The sequence below is a fragment of the Archocentrus centrarchus genome, chromosome 6 (assembly GCF_007364275.1).
Source record: "Archocentrus centrarchus isolate MPI-CPG fArcCen1 chromosome 6, fArcCen1, whole genome shotgun sequence".
NCBI lineage: Eukaryota > Metazoa > Chordata > Actinopteri > Cichliformes > Cichlidae > Archocentrus > Archocentrus centrarchus.
In genome coordinates this window covers 15,088,061-15,106,550 of record NC_044351.1, presented here as the reverse complement: position 1 = coordinate 15,106,550, position 18,490 = coordinate 15,088,061, and the positions used below count along the sequence as shown (strand labels likewise).

Here is an 18,490-nt window from a genome sequence, read left to right as displayed (position 1 = left end):
AATTGTTTACAAATATTGTACGTATGGCTTCAGCAATAAAAAAAATAATTAAAAAAAATTCTTGTTCTGTTTAATTTTGCAGCCACCAAAAGGAAATGCAGTAATTGTTAAACACTTGTGAAATTATGGTGTGTTGAAAACAGAGTAGCTTGCGACTGCTCTTACCAAGGCGGCAATGTACCAGCAAAACGTATGTGTGTATGTGTGTGCGTGCGTGTGTGTGTGTGTGTGTGTGTGTGTGTGTGTGTGTGTGTGTCTAGCTCTCTAACAATAGACTGATCAGCCATAGGGTGCCACAGTCACATGAGTCTGAAGGGTTGGACTATGTATCCTTGATGCTCAACCTGTTTGTAAAGTTCAAGGAGCTGAAGTCTGTTGCTCGTGTCTGAGCTCCCGCTGTCCGGGTCACAGGTAAGGGCACTCTTACTCTGTGAAGGTAATTCAATCAAGTAAATCAAAGCCTTGTTTAGCCTCAAATATTGAACTGCTGTCTGAAAAGCAATTCCTTGTCAGTTAATTTAACACTGATTGAAATATCTTCTCAGTCTGTTCTTGAATTTTGTTCACTGCTTGCTGAAATCATTTTAAGCCACATTAAACAACTAACTTAAACGTCTCCATGGCACTTGATAATTGTTACTGTCTTTACAAGATGTGACTGAACTGCATGGCTCATCACTAGTGCTCATACAGACACTAGTATTGATAGGTATCGATAGATTCATAAATTTAGGATTTTTGCTTTTACATCCTGTTGCAACCAATAAATATTCCCTCTTTTGACATAAAATAGGTTACACATTTGCAAGTAATGAGCAGAAGTAGAAATCAACAAATTTAATATTGTTAGTCTCACGGCATAATTGGCTAAATCATATTTTGGCCAAATTGAGATACCTGCATAATTCTACTTTGCTAACACTGTAGATTCATTTAGATAGATATCTCAATTTGGCCAAAATATGTTAGATGTTAGAAGCTAGACGTTGTGCTTTACAGCTTTTTACTGAAATATACTTATACCTGTAGAATTTAACATTACAATTTAAGTAGTTCTACCTACAGCAGCACCACCTGTACACCAAGAAAACATTTTTTACAGTTTGCATCAGTGACGTCACAGTTCAGACAGGACTGTTTTCTCATTTTGTTTAATAAATGTGTGTAAGCTTTTAACACATTGTGCGTAGAGGTGTTTTACTTGGACATATTGAGTAGGAGTGCTTTCCAGTTATTGTATTCCTACTGTTGACCAGTTGAAGTTTAGAATAGGCTGAGAGATATTTGATCCCACACTGACACTCATTGTAAACTGTGGGAACTGTCTCTATCTCAGGTTCTCCTGTGCTGTTTAATGATCACAAATATTTTCTGGTGTAAATATAGGCTAATAGGGTATCCATTTTACAGAGCTCACCCTTAACAAAATGTCTGACACAGAAGACGTCGGGGAGGAGGAATTTCAGTATGTGATCACTTTTACACTTTTGTTTCTTCATATTATTATTTGTGCTACATTTGTTTTTATTGTTTTTTAATATTTCTTATGGTATTGTGTAATTAGGACAAATATTTATATACTTTTTTATTGTCTCAATGTTGCTGCTCTCCTGCAGGGAAGGAGACGGTAAGAAAATTGCACGTACCCATATTTTTATATACCTAATTTAATTTCCAAACATTTTACTGATCATCTGTGCTCCTGGTATTCAGCACAAGATGACTCAAAGCCCAAGCCTAAGTAAGTCCCTCAGCTTTCCTTAAGTTAAGCAGTTTAAACCTCACTTAGGACAAATCAGTAACAAACTGTTCACATCTGCAGGTTTATGACAAACATTGCGGCCCCAAAGATCCCCGATGGTGAAAAAGTGGACTTTGATGTGAGTCAGCCTTATTAAACGTCTCCTCTTTGATAGAAACATCCATTTGAAACTCACAAGACACATTTTTAACAATATGTGGATTTTCTGATGCAGGATATCTACAGGAAGCGTCAGGAGAAGGATCTAGCTGAGTTGCAGTCTCTCATTGAGGCTCACTTTGTCCAGAGGAAGAAAGAGGAAGAAGAACTCATTGCCCTTGTTAACAGAATTGTGAGTGTCACACAGGAATCATTGTGTCTGTACCTGGCCAAAATTCACTGTGACTCTGTGCACCTTTTTGTGTTTCTTGTTTTTAGGAGAAGCGCCGTGCTGAGAGAGCCGAGCAGCAGAGGATCAGGGCAGAGAGAGAGAAGGAGAGGCAAGCCAGACTTCTGGTATGTACACTGAATTACATCTTCACTCCAAAGTTTATTATACCACACACACAAGGCAGACAGTATTTTCTCCTCTAAATAATTTGCTTGTGCTGCATACAGGAGGAAAAGGAGCGTAAGGAGCAGGAGGAGCAGCGGAAGAAGATGGATGAGGACGCAAAGAAGAAGAAGGCACTCTCAAACATGTCTCAGCAGTACGGTGCTGGACAGAAGGTCTTTGAAATTCTTGTGATGAACTTTATGTGATGAAGTTAATAATTACAGGTGAACGTTTCAAAAACAAACTGCTTTAACATCGATTCATGTTCATTCTCTGCAGAGTGACACCAGAAGAGGCAAGAAACAAACCGAGAGAGAGAAAAAGAAGAAGATACTGGCTGAACGCAAGAAGCCTCTGAATGTGGATCATCTGAATGAGGATAAACTCAAGTATGACAGCGCTGTGCAGGGCTTCTTCAATATTCTTAGTGCATTAGGTCTCTAAATACTGGCCTCATTGTAACAGATGTCTCATGTGAATACAAGAAGTTTAACATTAATAAGGATAATAAGGATGGATGGATGGACTTTAACATGTTTCTGGTATTTAAATACTCTTAATGAGATTTCTGTTCTTGTTTAGGGATAAGGCCAAAGAACTGTGGCAGTCGCTGATGGGGCTCGAGGCTGAGAAGTTTGACCTCAGCGAGAAACTTAAAAGACAGAAATATGATGTAAGCCATCCGATGCTCAGCAGGAACTCAAATTATTAAGTTGCGCAATATCATTAAAAAAAAAAAAAAAAATCTACTGCATTTATGATTGACATGAGAAACACCTGAAGACGACCATCAAAGGAAATGCTTCTCATGCTGTACATTTTTAAATGCTTCTGCATTCATCATTGCGTGTGCGTATATTTCCTTTGTATTTTAAAATGCTTCGAAATGTTTGTGTTGTTGCAGATCAACCTGCTTCTTAGTCGCGTTCAGGATCACCAGAGGTAAGTACACAGCTCCCCAGGTAATTAAGACCCAGTCCTCGTTTTGATTACCTTCTAAAGTTGTTTCTCTTCTTGCTTAAAGCTTCTATTGTGCTTTTTCGTACCTTCGTAAAATACCATTTTGCATCTTGCCATTCGGTCAGAAAAATGGATCAGAAACCACAGTCATTTATTTGAGTGCATTATGTTCTAAAACATACAGTGTAATATAAGCTGTACATTTAGCCACAGCCCTTTCTGAAGCCTTCATGTGAATCACTGCATGCAACTGCTCTTGTAAATGTACACATGGCTTCTTATACATAGTCCTTTTGTACTTTTTAAAGGAAGCTGACCAGATACTTGTGGTTTTATGAAGACAATTCCTTTAAGAAATCTTTCGTCTGTGACATAATTATGAAAATACATCATGTTCCCCAATTCTTGTAGTTTGAACATATTCTCTGCTGAAAGAACGGCACGTCGTTTGACAACAAACCCCCATAAAGTCAAAGGAAGCCTCAAATATTTGCAGTCAAAACATTAACGACATGACTGTTTCCACATCATCTTCTCTTCTCTTGTTGAGCTTGGTTTGTATTTCTGTCTTTAATCATCTGTACCCCCGACAGCGATATCCACTTTTATTAAACTCGCTCATATCCTGAACCCTTTCAGTGCCAAAGGTCGTGGCAAAGGCAAGATGAGCGGCCGGCTGAGGTAAAGCTGCTGCCAGACAGAACTGAGGCAGACCATGAAACCGGTGATGGACCCTGATGTCTACTGTCCATCTGTTCACTGTTCTGTAAAGAGTGTTTCTGTGTAAATCTGTCCAATATAATAACTCTTACACAAAAATTCACACTGAACAGCAGCAAATGTGTCTAATTTTGCATTGTTCTTGTGTCTATTTAAAAATAATACTACTGTTAACAGGAAATAATACTGTTTAAAAATGGTAAGGTATATTCACAATAAAAACAACAACAAAAAAAAAAACAAGTGCATTTCTTTGGAAAATCCAGCAGCAGACAAATTACTTCAAACTCTAATAAAGAGAGGATGTACATGGTGTCACGTGAGTTTTCATTTGCAGCTTTAATCAAAATCTACAATTAGAGCAGATATTCCTCAGCAAGGCTCCACATAGTGGTGATGCATAATATTATTTATGTACTGTTTTACTTACATTAAGAAAAATATAATACTCTAGAACAGAAGTATGTGTGATGCTGACGGTGAGCGACTAAAATGTACTTCCCCCGATTAAATCCTCATATCTTGCTGTACATTAAAACTATGTTTCCATATGTACACATATCCACACCAGTGCATATTTGAGTTGTCTCTACAGCCTGAGATCCTGCTTGACTAAAGAGTGGGGCAGGCGCGAGTTGGAAGGTGGATGGTCCACATGAAGACGACGAGGGTTCAACAAGGATGAAGAGAGCTTGCTGAAGAGAGGTCACCCTCACCACAGGTGGGTTTCTCTGATCTCTGCTATCACCTGGCTGGCTTTCTGCAGTGCCTAGACACAGGGATGATAAGAGGGATGCAAATCTGTTATTTTTAATAATATAATCTCATGTCTTTGGGGTAATACTGGGATACACAGTTCATCAACTCACACTGAGGTGTGGTTTGTCCTAATTAAGGACAGGGTCACAATTTTCAAGTCTGATTTACTGTGGTTAAAAAGAGGGATTTTTTAATGCTAAAAAGGCTGAAACTTAAAAAAATGATCTGCTTGATTTGATTAATAAGGATGCCTCGTGGTGGCTTCAAAGATGCTCTTTGAACAGAATAAGCACAGAAAATAAAAGTTCAGACCACTGTTGTTGAACCTACTCTTCAGAACTAAAAACAACAAATCCATGTTCATTGTATAAAATGTAATAAACTGTGTATAACACTGGCTCATGCTTTTGCTATCCATAGTGACATGTAATGAGTCTATCACCTTGAGCATGTCAGCAGCCTCGTTGCGTCTCTGAGCCATGTCCTCGGACTCTGTCAGCAGGTCGTTCAGCAGTGTTGTCTTGTATAACTGACCCACCAGCTCACTCTGCAGGCAGTCCTTCACATGGTTCACCAGGAAGTGCATCACTGCCTTCGGCACACTGAGGCCAAACACAGGAAAGCACACGAGGAAGAATTAACTTTTGTTTAAGAACATTCACACTACAGCAGATGAAAAACAGTATAGGTTGATTACATTCTTACCTGTCTTGGATGTTTTTCCGAACAATCAGGAAATACGACTTGATGAGTCTCTCGATGACCTCACAGTCCCTCTGCTCCCGAGCAGACAGCTTCCTTGATACTGGAACAGGCTGGAAACAAAAAAGGCACCAAATCTGTTTAATGGGCTAAACTGAATGAAATGAGAGAAATTCCAAAGTACACAAGCAATCAAAATATCAAAACTATTCAGTGCATTAGCACACTTACAGTACGTCTACAGCACAGGCGAAAAGGCCAACATACTCCTAAAACATTTTACTCTCTTTTTCCCCACATGATGCACTGCCATCAGGCAACTTTTAAACCTGCTTATACAAATGCAGAATACTCACCACATCCAACAGGTTAACAGCATGGCCCTTCTGGGGGCTTGCAGCGACAGGGGGCTGGGACATGGCCCTGTCACCACCTGGACCCTCCTCGCCCTTCCTCAACATGCCCCTCCAGTTGCCTGTCCCACCGTCTAACTGGTCACCGCTAGACAAGCTCTGAGAGCCACTGGCTGCTGCCTATGGGGGGGGGGATAAGCAGTGAAGATCTGTCAGGGATAAAGACTCAAACGCCTGCAAGGACTTGATATGTGCCATGTGTGAAAGAAGTAAAGAAAATAAGTCAATCATCAAGGCTGATTAAAAATTACAGCAGAGCACATCCAGAAGGAATTTCCTGATCAATTTCAAAATGGTTCCAAATATCAGCATGCCACAGGCCTTCTTTGACTTCAGTGCAAAGAAGTTCATCCAGACTAGTGTTCAATCTTCTTACTCAGAACTGAGCAAACAAGGGGAGCTTGTGGATAACAGTGTGCACTACTTACATGTACAAGGATTATGACTGGGTGATGGAATCATGATATAAGAGAGACTTTTTTATCGTATTATATAAAATAATAAAATCCTGACTTGGTTACCAAAAACAAATTTTAATATCTTTTTTTTTTTTTTTTCCACTGAATACTTTATAAAATGGCAAAGGCTCCGTCTCTATCGCACACCCTACCAGTGCTAATAAGGTTTTCTTCTTAAATAAAACCAGTCATTTCAGTTGAATTAGAAGTGGTGCTTCTTCTATCGGTGCAACCAGCATGCAGAAAATAGGGTTAGATGCAAATTAAAGCGTAAGTGTCAATGTTTTAGTAAGTACAAACTGCCCCTCCAGGCCTTGCAGGAAACTGAAGGCCCAAACAAATGCTGACAACAGAGCTTGGCTGATTTTAAAGGAATCAAGGAAGGTCTGGGTGGGGTGGGCAGATGTAGACACAGGCAGTGAAAATGAACAGGACACACCTTAGCAGCCTCGCCCTCGAGGGCAGAAGTTTCAGTAGGGGAGAGAGAGTGTCCCCCAGGACCTCTAAGGGACTAAAGAAAGACATAAGGGAGAAAAGTGTGGAGCGTGGACAGGAGCTACAGGCAGAGGTGTGCATGAGCTTTATATACAGTAAGAGAGAATAACTGTATTAGATTTATATGTAGAGAGATGTTTGAAATTGGGCAACTTCAGCTCAAACAATTATTTTATTTAGTTTGTATTCGTATTTTTTTATAACTTTATATATGTATCTAAATGTCGTGTGTAAGTAAGTTTCCCCCCGACTAAATAATCTACATATGCAAGAGTGAAGTTTAAGTGTGCTCCCAGAAAGCAGTGACTCTCACACAGGTGGACTGTACCTTGTCTCTGGGAACAGCAGAGGGTAGATCTCTCAGTCTATTCCGTCTCTGCTCCTACAAAAACAAAAGTTTGGTTCTTTTTGAAAATACATTTCTTTACAATTAAAAACCATTAATCTGGTATTAAAGCAGAGGATTACACAAAAACAGCATTAAATAAATGTAACACGCAAAAATGATTTCCAAAGCATGAAAGCAGAGGATAATCTCTTACTTCTATGTTGTTGTTCATAAGGCCACAGGCGTCAGCAAAGTCGGGGTGTTTGGTGTTGATATAGGCCAGTTCAATGGCAACCAAGTTATGTACCTGAAAATAAATTCAGAAAATTGATGTTTCAGACTAGGACGTGACCGTTACCTTCCCTGATAAATAATAAATGTGAGGAGGTCCTGACCATTTCATTTGTGACTGGTAGTCTTTTTCTGAGAAGGGAGGTGACCACTTCTACGATGGCATCATGAAGCTTTGGGAACCTCAACAACTCCTGCAGAGATGAACAATCAATCCAAATGAATATATCTAATATCTGTTACAGTGTTGCACATTTACAGCATGCCTCCATGCTTTAGTCGTCGGTGAGGGTGTTTCTGACCTGTGTGCTATAGTTGCTGCAGTGCTGGATGATCCTCTGCATCTCCTCGTGAACCAGCTCCACACAGCGCAGACTGGGTTCTTCCAGACGCTTGATCTGTCGTTTCCACAGCACTCAAACGAAACCTCGGGCACAATAAAGCCGGTCTTGGGCCCTGACGAAAGCAATTAAAGTGTAAGCTTTCAAAAAAGGTGCCTTTTAAGGCAGTTGCGTTAATTGATGTTGCAGAAACCAACCGTCGCATTTCTGATTGCAGTGAGCACGTCGATGGTTGTCAGACCACCCAGGGGATCGACTGATTCCAATGTACGACCAAACGTTTCATGGAATATATAACAAATTCTTGCTCCACCACACCTGAAGTGAAAAAGTGACCACATTGAAACAAACAGGTGGGGATATGCTTCATTAAGGAGAGTATGACACTAGCGCCCCTTGGTGGTGTAAGAAAGTACATGCGGTTCAGAGAGTTGTATAACTCACAGTTCAGCTGTCTCAATGTACTTGGCCGTGCCCTCTATTGTGTTGCAGTACTCTGCAGCAAACTTGGTGATAATCTGCAGCAACGTGGCACTCTTATCATCGACGGGTTCGCCGTAACTGTTGAGTAAAGACTGATACTGCGCTGCCAGCACATTGATCCTTGTCTTCAGCTCAGGAAGACAGTCTCTGATGTGGTGCATCAGTAACCTATGGAAATAATTAAGGAAACAGTGGAGGGCTTATTATGCACTGCAGTCAGCGCTATTTTTCACCTTGTCAGGAAGAGAGTAAAATGCAAATAACGAGGGTTCAAAAAATAAAATAAATATATAATTTATGACTTCATACCTGTTCAATGTTCTAGCCAGATATTTGGTTCCATTTCTATTTGCGAGGGAAGGGTACTTCTTTGTAAGAAGGCATACTCATCTCGAATAGAATCTGCGACTGACTTTTTCTGATTGATATCTAACTGGCTCCTAAAAAAAAAATGCATAAGCAAAAACAAACATGAGGGTGTGTTGGTCTTAAAGGTACAGTTCTGTTTTGTGTGACCACTGAATGAAATGCAAACTTGCACAAATGCACCAATACCTGTTCACCACTCCAATAATGCCCAGTTTAACAGGAATGACTCTGCCCATCAGCACGTCCATGGCGTCCGTACCAGCATCCATCAGATCCAGCTTGGTTATCACTGCTAGCGTCCTCCTACCTAAACACACAACACAAACACCAAGTTAGGAAACCACTGTTGAGGAAAGAAAAGCAAACAGCATGCGAGAGAGAAATGAAAATAAAGGTACATGCTGACGTAAGCAAAAGCAACAGAAGTGAAGACAGAAAAACAAAACAAAACAAGGAAGGCATTTACCATCAGGGTCAACCTCACGGGCCACTTTGAGAGCCTCAGACGTCGCCATATCGGTGTTGGCAGCAGTCACAGCCAAGATGATGGAATTGGGGTTGGAGATGTACTTTAAAATCAGCTCTCTGATCTGGATCTCTATGTCTTTGGGCTGGTCTCCCACTGGCACCTGTTTCAACAAATACAAACAGACTTTAACCACAGCAAAGCTTCTCCAGAGCTTAACAGATTCCATTTCTGATTTTAACACCTTTAAATGGCCAAAGTTAATCAATAAAATACAGTAAAACCAGCAGGAGTATTAAAGCCTACAGTTACATAACCACTCATATAGGCACATTTATTTAACACTTTGCAGTGCTGTTAACCTATATTTAATTTGAATAATCAATGAATGTGAGCTGGACCCAGATGCATGAGGAAGGAGAAGAAAACAATTGAAGCAGCTGTTGTACAATATGTATCAATATGCTTCTTAGTCCCTGTTATGAAATTGAAAACTAGCTTAGATACAGCAGGACGTTAATACTTGCAGATGCTTCTAATGGCTTTTATTCATGCTTTTTAAACCTTTTCAAAAAGTAGAAATACACTGCATGAAATGTATCTGCTGGATCATTTATCTTGTCAGAGTACAGGTCTGGACTTGGGGAAGCAAAAAGGAAACTTATCTTACCTTGGTAATGCCAGGAAGATCCACTAATGTGAGGTTCACAACATGTGGAGAGAAGATTTTTAGGTGAATGGGTTCATCACTAATCCCCTACAAAAAGAAAAGAAAAGAAAAGAAAAGAAAAGAAAAGAAAAGAAAAGGAAAAAACTGTCAGGCTAATGTGCACTTCTCCTTTCATGTTTCACACTTTTTTTAATCATACCTTGTTATTGCCAGAAATTCTTCCGTTTCTGCTTCGATTTCTTGTCTGATTTCCTCAAAGTCTGTGTAGATCTGAAAAGACAGCTGAGCCATGAATATGAAGGATGGCATGGATGAGCAACGTCACTTTTAAAAACCATTTATTGATGTTCAAGCAACAAGGACAACAAAGAGGGAATTTACAGAGAAATCCTGAGAAAATCCATTTGATGTCATGAGGCTATCAGGATCTTACAAGAGCTTCTTTGTTCAAACATGGAGAACTGCTGTAAGTGACACTCAGAAAGAGACAATGCAACTTTGGAGGCCATTTACCCTGCAGCCATACAAATATTTTTAGCAACTGAAAGGGGTGTGTGCCTGATCTTGTTATGTGTTATAGATATCTGAACCATACCAGAAATCCAGAAAATGTCCTCCCGTTCTATATATGTCAATGTCAATACAGGGCAAAGATCAAAGACATGTCTTTGTTTAGATGCTTCTAATAGACAGTACAGTGGTGCTGTGAGACTGTCTTCTTGTGAACTCTACCTTGTTTTTGGTGTGTAGGAATTTGCCCCATTCCTCTCCATCGATGCCTGCAGAAATACAAAGTCAAAGACAGATGTTTCAGATACAGATTATGTGACAGATGCGGCCATGAGAGCAATGTTACTATCATTACCATCGCTGCGTTAAATGTCTATAGGGAGGATTTTTCTACTGGTTCGGATGTGAAAGATAAACTCGTCAGAGGAGAGAGCCGCAGCTGTAGAGCTGTTCTCACATAATAATGGAGGAAAATAGCCTAAAGCAAAAATAAAGTGCAGTCTGGAAAGCAGAAACCTAGAAAGGCTTCATTTTAATGCAATAATCAACATGTTGGGGTCTGTTACACATCTTGAAGGAAGCTGGTATTTGAGGACCTTGTAGTTATTTTCCTACAAAGTAGAAATAGTTTAACTAATGACTTTGTAAAAAAATGTAAAATGAAGCACAAACCTGTGTATTTTTTTGACAGGAATATACTAAACGTCTTTTACAAACTTCAACTGACAGACACCAGCCTATTTGGGCAGAAGGCGTGAGATGAATAAATGAAGCCATGTGGTTTTGCAGCTTTGGAAAAGCTATACAAATACAAAGCAAAATGGGAGGAATAAGCAAAGAGATGGGTGATGGGGAGTTTGGGGGATTATGTAATATATATAAACACAGTAAGATAAAGAACATGGGAAGAGGAGACCTTTATAAAGGCGTCCGTTTCTCTTGGATTCTGGAGTTAAAGAGAGACGACAGGAGAGAAAAGAGTTAACTTGGCTATCTGCAGGTCCTGCATGAGACTGCAGTAATGCAGAGTCACTGCAGTCATTCCCAGAGGACAGGATAAAATGCACGCAGGATCTTGCACATTTCAGTTCCCTATTCTTTCCACTGAGAACTGGGTGGCATCTTTTCTGAATCTGAGATAATTACATGATCCGTCCAATACCAAGTCACTAACTGCTCTAACAAACCAGAAGCAATCAAGAATGTGTTTAAAAGATCCCTCTACTTTAAATTTGATTAAAGTTGGAAATTTGATCAGTAAAGGCGAGGCATACTGCAGAACTCTACCTGCTAAACTTAAATACTTTTGCAGCTGCCAGTTTGAATCCAACATTAACATTAAGCTGACAAACTCTGCTCAGTGCAAGTTTGCTAAATAAAATATCACAATTTCACAGGCTGTAGTACACATACAACATGCAAATATGTAAAATCCTGACTATAAAATTAATTAGTTAGAAGATGAAAAAAAGTTTATCAACTAGAGACAAAGAAGAAGAGATGATGTTACCATTCTCTTCAGTGGTTTTCCTGCGGTCTTCTTGGTCGATGTGCCTAGCTGGAGGATGAGAGGCCGGCGTGTGACGATGCCAGTGCCTCGTGGCAGGATGTCCCTGCCAACCAGGCTCTCTAAAACAGAACTCTTCCCACTGCTCTGTAGAAAGTAACAACAACAACATCATAAACAAAACCACCAAATATGGAGACCCAAGTACGAACGACTCATTCACTGACCAGAGAGATCTGTTTTCAGTATACAGAAAATGCTTTTTACTGAGACAAAGTTCACATGCATAGAAGGGTTTCGGTGTTTTGGGTGTTTTACTGTATGTGGACCAATAGAATCTATGTGTGCAATCATCCCCCAAGGGCCTACTCTCAGACAGGAAGCCCCATATGAGGTTGACATTACATTATTTTTAAAAAAAGCTAATTTCACTGAACAGATGTTTTCAGGAATTTCTAAAACTTGACAGTATTATAAAAGAGGAAGTAGAGTTTTAATTTGAAAAACACAGTTTCTCCAGGCTTCTTGAAGGACATTCAAAGCCCTTCTTTGGATGTTGGCTTGCCTGTTGTTCAGTTCTCTGTCAAGATGATCCCACACTGCTTCAATAATGTTGAGGTCTGGGTTCTGGGGAGGCCAACCCATGACTGATAGTGTTCCACTGTGTGTGTTTTTTCTATCCAGGTATGCTTTTCTCCTTGTTTCCCTTCCTTAAGAATAGCTGCTTGACAGCCACCCTTCCACTGAGACCCTTTCTGATTACGCTTCAGTGAACAGTAGATGGATCGACTGAAGGTTCACATGCATCTCTCAGGTCCTGTGTCAGGTTGTTGCTGGATTTCTTTCTTATTTCTTAAGAACATGACATTCAGATACTCTAGTGTGATAGTGTGTGACTTATCGCTTGTCCTACACTCATCCAGTTTCCTCAAATATTAAGAAACATGCCAAGATATGCCAAGTTTTCACCTAATAGCTCTTTGGGAATCACCTTGTTGGTGCAAAAATACTATTTTGTGCCTGTCAAACTGTGCTGTTTGGCATTTTTTCATAGATTCAACTGAAAAAAATGGAAACAAATTCTGTGTTTTGCAACAGACTGCAAGACACAATTTAAAACGGGTTCTTTGCTAAGTTGTTTGTCATGTGTAAACACAACAGTGGTTCATCCTTGAGTTAGGTGCCTTTTTATGCTTGAATGAGCAAATTGCTTAATAAGTAAACAAACAACAAAAAAGAGACAGACAACCATTCACACTCACATTCACACCTATGGCCAATTTAGAATCAGTCACCAGTTAACCTAACCCCACTGATGCATGTCTCTGGACTGAAGGAGGAAACTGGAGTACCTGGAGAAAACCTATGCAAACACGGGGAGAACATGCAAACTCCACACGGAAAGGGCCTGGCCAAGTTGGATTTGAGCCTAGGACCCTCTTGCTGTGAGGTAACAGTGCTAACCACCACAACACCACTGTGCTGCCCCTATTGCTCAAGACCACTGAAAAAAAACCAAAAAACAAAAACAAAAGCTACCAGAATGTCTGACTCTTTGGAAGCCAATACAATGAAGTGAGGTGTGGCTCAAACCTGTTGCACAGTACTGTAAGTTTGATTCACTTTGAGGGTGAGGCAACTCTAATCAGTCTGGATCTCAGGTGAAATACTTCACACAGCTAGCAAATGTCTTTTAAAAGGTCAGGTAATCTTCCTCAGTAGGAGCAGTAGCTGCAGCAGTAAACCTAAAGTTGTTCTGACTTCTGTAGGTACTGTAGGTCTAATGCCAGAGAAGACAGAAAAACAACTACTAAAACCTGAAATCTAATCTCTGTTACAGCCGCCCTTAACTTGAGCTCTTTGCAGAGCACTGATGAGGGCAAAGAATAAAAGAACAGACACAAGCACTTTGCATCCTGTCTTAATGGGTTAAAACATCCTTTGGCTTGATCTGTCTCACTCTAACACCCTCACATGCCTGCCAATACGTCCGAGATAGCCACATCCTATTAGTGTTAGACAAAACCTGGCACTTTAAACCAATTAGGCTTCAGTGTGTACACAAGGAAGTGATGTGGGTAGCGTTAAAATGTATTATAAATGACTAGTGTTGATTTAACTTCATGTCAGGAATAGTTTGTGGTGGTGCTGAATTGCACTCGGGTTACAGTACACTGAAAGGTGTTTGTAATGACATGTTTACCACTCTAATATTAGCAAATATAGGCTAATAATGTATTGAACCTCTCTAAAGTGCTGTCAGTAAAAACGGAAGGGGACGCATTAGTTGTAGCTAGATGTTCGTCATACGTTGGCAAACTTAAAATTTAGTCTTGGTTATTTGTGAATTTGAGTACGTGACTGGAAAATATTTTGACACAAAACGACAGTAAATCGTACTCTCCATTAAAAAAAAAAAGAACGATAGATGGCTGGTCATAAGAGGGATAAATTGGTTATATAAATCTGTCAAGAAAAGCAGCATTGATTTTAATTTCTGGAGATCATGTGGATAAATATTCCTGTCAACTGTCAACCAAAGCGCTGCTACAATGCTTAGTTACTATGGTAGTTTACTAAATCAGTTAAAAGTATACGCTAGGCTTGTCTGGACAGTTATAAGTACTGCATCTGCATGAAGCTGTAATAAAAACGGTGGTTAAGACACAGAATCAAAACAATAAGTTGACGCAGGCTAACTAACTTGCTAGCCTTCAAGCAAAGTGACGTTTCTCACCTGCGTTCCCACAACAACTATCTGCGGCAGCTGGATTATGTCTGCGCCGACAGTGTTAAATACGTCTTGTAGTTTGTTTATGACAGGTATAAGGGCCTCCATTGGCTCCGATTCTTAACCCGACCTGTCAAATAGACAACTTTCTTAATGTTACCGTACGCGGTTACAAAGTCATTCAATGTCTCGCAGCTAAAGCTACTGGGTACTCTTTGGATTGGCCGACTGCGAATAGTTGGTCAGAGATGCATTATGGGAGTTGGAGGTCACGAGAGTCACACTCAACCTCCTATCACTCGGAGTTGGAATTTTGCTGAACTACATTTCCTAGAAGCTACATCGTGAACCGTACTCCACCAACAATAATTGTTTTCCCCAACGCAACAGTAACTACGGTGAGCAACAAAATATTTTCATGAACACAGTCCCAAATCTGATACTCAGATTTGCTGAACAACGTCTCAGCGAAAAGTTATTTTTCGGAAACTTTCTTTTATGATTCCGTCTCTCGTGCAATCACTCGAGCTGTTTTAAATTAATCAACATACCAAAAATAACATTTGTTTGACGTCACAGTCTTTGCCTTTAAAAGTCATGCATCTGGCTGACTCTTCAGCAGCACAAACAACGAAAAACAATGGTTAATGTAATGTTATCTTTTTTTTTTTTGTTCAATGTATATTAATAACTGTGTGTATGTCATTAAAAAACAATCAAAATAAAAACAAAATCGTTTTGTCTCGATATTTTATTATGTTCTGACTATTGTTCATTTTACAATATTACAGCACAGTGTCAAATAATTTATACAGGAGCGAACCAACAATGAATGTTAGCGGTGATAAAACTGAAGGAACACTGATGTTTGTAATATTTAAATCACACTGAAAGCTTAAATCCGCCCGAGTCAGCTCATAGCTTTAAATGTCCTTCTACAAGTTACTTTACACACAGCCAAACACAAAATAGGTTTTTAACTTGGAAATAGCCCAACCGATTGAAACAACACTGACATTTTTTCCTTTTTATCAATAAAGAAGCATTTTAATATATGACAAATCAGACTATCAGAAAGCAAACATGGTGATCAAACTGCAGTTCCATTAAAATAAAAAATATGTTATGCTTTGGATATTATGGCAGCTTACAAGGTTGATCTATTTTGATTTATTTTCCTTACAAATGTGGCACCATTTAAGGAGAAAAAAAAAAAAACAGATTCAATGCATGAAGCATTGTTACGAAAAAGAAATAAATGACCAAACATAAATTTTATTACTTTCTGTGCTGAGTTTATATTTGACAAATTATACTGAGGACCATCAAAGACATTCTGTAGTGGTCTGTGTCGTTCTGTTGTATCATATGTACCTTTATTTTGCCAGCGTGAAAATATTTTCTTAAAAAATGCAAAAGGTCTGAAACATTAACATGAGAAGCTTATAAATTAATTGCATTAGGTGCCAAACCACTGTAGATTTTCAGGCAACTTCCACTAAAATCCAAGCTCCAAACATTTCTCTATTACTTCAGCTTTCCAGATATCTTAAATTTATTTCCAATTGAACTGCCTGTGATTTCATGACAAATGATGTTAATAAAAATAGGACTGGCACTGGTGCATTCAAGAATATTTTATTATTTCAAGTAAAAACTCAAAACACAAAACAAACAAAACCAACGTGTGGAGGTTCACAGGTTTTTGTTTCTGCTCATTTGGCAAATAAAAGCAAAACAAATCTGGCTGCCATTGCTTCTGCCTGTAGTATTGGATCAACTGTAGAGTTACAATAACAAACCCTATTCAAAGAACCTGTTCAAAACAGTGGTACAGGAACTAGAAACACATACATTTCTGTGCAATATTGAGCAACATATTTGTTTCTTTTTGCCCACAACTGTAACAATATTTTTAAAACGCCATTAGCAAAAAAAGGTGCTTGGAAAAAATACTGACAAAACAGCTCACTTCCACCACTAAGCGAAAAACAAACAAACAAACAAAAAAAAAACATCGATCATTCATGAGCTCATGAATATATGCAGGAAATATCTTAGGAAAAGGTAGCTTATGTAATTTTAAAACTAAGCTAAATAGCCTGTTTATTCAGTGCCTGTCATTCCTGAATGTCAGTGCTTAACATAAATGTTCCTATTTCACAGTATTTTAAACCAACTGGCTTTCTTCTACTGAACAATACAACAATATTGTATGCTTTTAAGGCATTTTTAAGTAACTTTTTAAGTCATTTACACTGGATCCTAAGATCCAGTGCAGTCTGTGTATGTGGTTACCATATTTCCTCTGCGCTGTGTTACTGTTCTACAGTGCTGTTTTGACGTACCATGAAACCGGTTTTCAGTCTGTTTGGTGTGTCTATCAAAAGTAAACATTCTTTCAATATCATCAAACATATCATTGATCATCCCTGCTCCAAAACCACCCTGGAAGTGTCTTTTATGTCGGCTGTGAGACCTGGAGTGTTCATCAAAGTGTCTTAGGTGACGGGCGTGCCTGTTCTGGCTGTAGATGTCAAAGTTCTTAAATATGTCATCAAAACTGAAGCTGAAAGGCTGGTGGCCACCCTGTCTGTGTCTGCCTTGGGTCTCTCCACTGAAGTACGCAGTAGTGTCACCAAACTGATCATACTCTCTTCTTCTTGTCTCATCTGATAATGTTTCATAAGCTGCACGGGGACAAAGAAAGACACAATTCAGTCAATGTGGGGCAAGTTTATTATCTCAATGTTAAATAAAAGGTGTTGCTGATAAAGCCCTAGTTAAAGTCATCCTAATTGTAATACAGATCATTGGTGACAAATGAATTAATCAATGTACCTTGCCATTGATTATTTATGTCTTTTGAAATCTACTGGAGGACTAGAACACAATTCTTCCAAAAACATTGTTCCTTATTTGGTACCTTTAAAAAGGTGGTATTATTCCCCATAGGTGGTTAGCTGGGTTGAGATATGAGCAATGATGGCAGAGGCAAGTGTATAATTCAAAATATACAAATTTAGTGACCCATTCTGCATTATGGAGGAATAGTAAATAACAGTAAAATGCCCCCACAGCATATCAGAGCCACCAGATTCCCACACTATAGGGATTTCCTTTTATTTATCATTCATTTGTATGAATTTAAACAGATAACGACACAAACAAATCAACTGTACCTTCAGCAATTTCCCTGAATCTCACTTCAGCGTCGGGGCTCTTGTTCTTATCTGGGTGATATTTCATTGCAAGCTTGTGGAAAGCTTTTTTTATCTGGCGCTCGGTGGCCCCTTTAGGTACTCCCAGTATGTCATAGTAGTCCTTCTTGGCAAGTATCAGCTCTGTTATCATGAGGATGCACACTGCAAACGTTAGCACAGACTGCGAGGCTGCCATGGCTCCAAATGTCCTCTGTCATCCAAGAGAGAAAATTACTGTACAATAAGTGAGTTTTATACCACACAAAGAGGTGTGAGAGCAAGGATGATTTACATTAGCATACCTTGGCTAACACAAGCTAGAGGTCCCACAGTAAGGCTCACAGTACTCACCTGTCTGGGTGTCGTGACTGCTGCTTCCTCTCTATACAACCGGTCATTAGCTATTCAACCAACACCAAACATTATGGTGTTAATGTATTAGTAGTAAGTGTTATAGACGAGTAGCGTGAAACAGAACGAGCTCCATGTCTTCTTCGCTAATTTTGATTTATCTTTTTAACCGGACCTGACGGATTCTAGGTTACCTGCCCTCTGTCGGTCAATGTCGTTAATATTCCTTCTTAAACTGTCTTTAGTTAGTGTTGTGAGTGTTACAGGCAGCGGCATTTATCAGTTACTATACTCACTGTAACTATTATAATACGCACAGTTGGTTGAATTTATTTTTGATACTACATTTTAAACTGTTTTTGCTGTTTATGTGATTAAATTCTTTGGGTAACGTCTCTTTCCGTGTACCTGTAGCGCTTCATTTTTTTAACAGTAA

General features: G+C 39.2%; 3 protein-coding genes across 4 annotated transcripts; 1 reads left to right on the top strand and 2 right to left on the bottom strand.

The window, feature by feature from the left end:
• The first annotated feature begins 337 nt into the window (after nt 1-337).
• tnnt2d (troponin T2d, cardiac) lies at nt 338-4,195 on the top strand. The gene is made up of 12 exons (XM_030730783.1): nt 338-411; nt 1,411-1,465; nt 1,617-1,627; nt 1,714-1,741; nt 1,823-1,880; nt 1,977-2,093; nt 2,180-2,257; nt 2,360-2,470; nt 2,577-2,686; nt 2,880-2,970; nt 3,202-3,239; nt 3,897-4,195. The coding sequence occupies exons 2-12, from the start codon at nt 1,428-1,430 to the stop codon at nt 3,940-3,942; spliced, it is 726 nt and encodes a 241-aa protein (XP_030586643.1). The 5' UTR covers nt 338-411; nt 1,411-1,427; the 3' UTR covers nt 3,943-4,195.
• A 102-nt stretch (nt 4,196-4,297) lies between these two features.
• Nucleotides 4,298-14,859, bottom strand: dnm1l (dynamin 1-like). Its single transcript, XM_030730785.1, is given in 24 exon segments — nt 4,298-4,746; nt 5,179-5,338; nt 5,442-5,551; nt 5,795-5,971; nt 6,749-6,820; nt 7,133-7,186; nt 7,347-7,439; nt 7,528-7,617; nt 7,726-7,838; nt 7,841-7,879; nt 7,958-8,082; nt 8,209-8,415; nt 8,557-8,620; nt 8,623-8,687; nt 8,803-8,923; nt 9,083-9,245; nt 9,753-9,839; nt 9,952-9,974; nt 9,977-10,022; nt 10,485-10,531; nt 11,179-11,208; nt 11,773-11,817; nt 11,820-11,916; nt 14,507-14,859. Coding segments are annotated over 24 exon segments (2,187 nt in total). The 5' UTR covers nt 14,609-14,859; the 3' UTR covers nt 4,298-4,689.
• A 411-nt stretch (nt 14,860-15,270) lies between these two features.
• dnajb9a (DnaJ heat shock protein family (Hsp40) member B9a) lies at nt 15,271-18,467 on the bottom strand. 2 transcript variants are annotated; one of them, XM_030731685.1, is made up of 3 exons: nt 18,055-18,467; nt 17,683-17,914; nt 15,273-17,190 (listed from the first exon to the last, which is right to left on the bottom strand). In XM_030731685.1, the coding sequence occupies exons 2-3, from the start codon at nt 17,897-17,899 to the stop codon at nt 16,766-16,768; spliced, it is 642 nt and encodes a 213-aa protein (XP_030587545.1). In that variant the 5' UTR covers nt 17,900-17,914; nt 18,055-18,467; the 3' UTR covers nt 15,273-16,765. The 2 variants fall into 2 exon arrangements, with proteins under 2 accessions (XP_030587547.1, XP_030587545.1); XM_030731687.1 differs by lacking the exon at nt 18,055-18,467 and having other exon boundaries at nt 15,271-17,190; nt 17,683-17,913.
• Nucleotides 18,468-18,490: the final 23 nt, after the last annotated feature.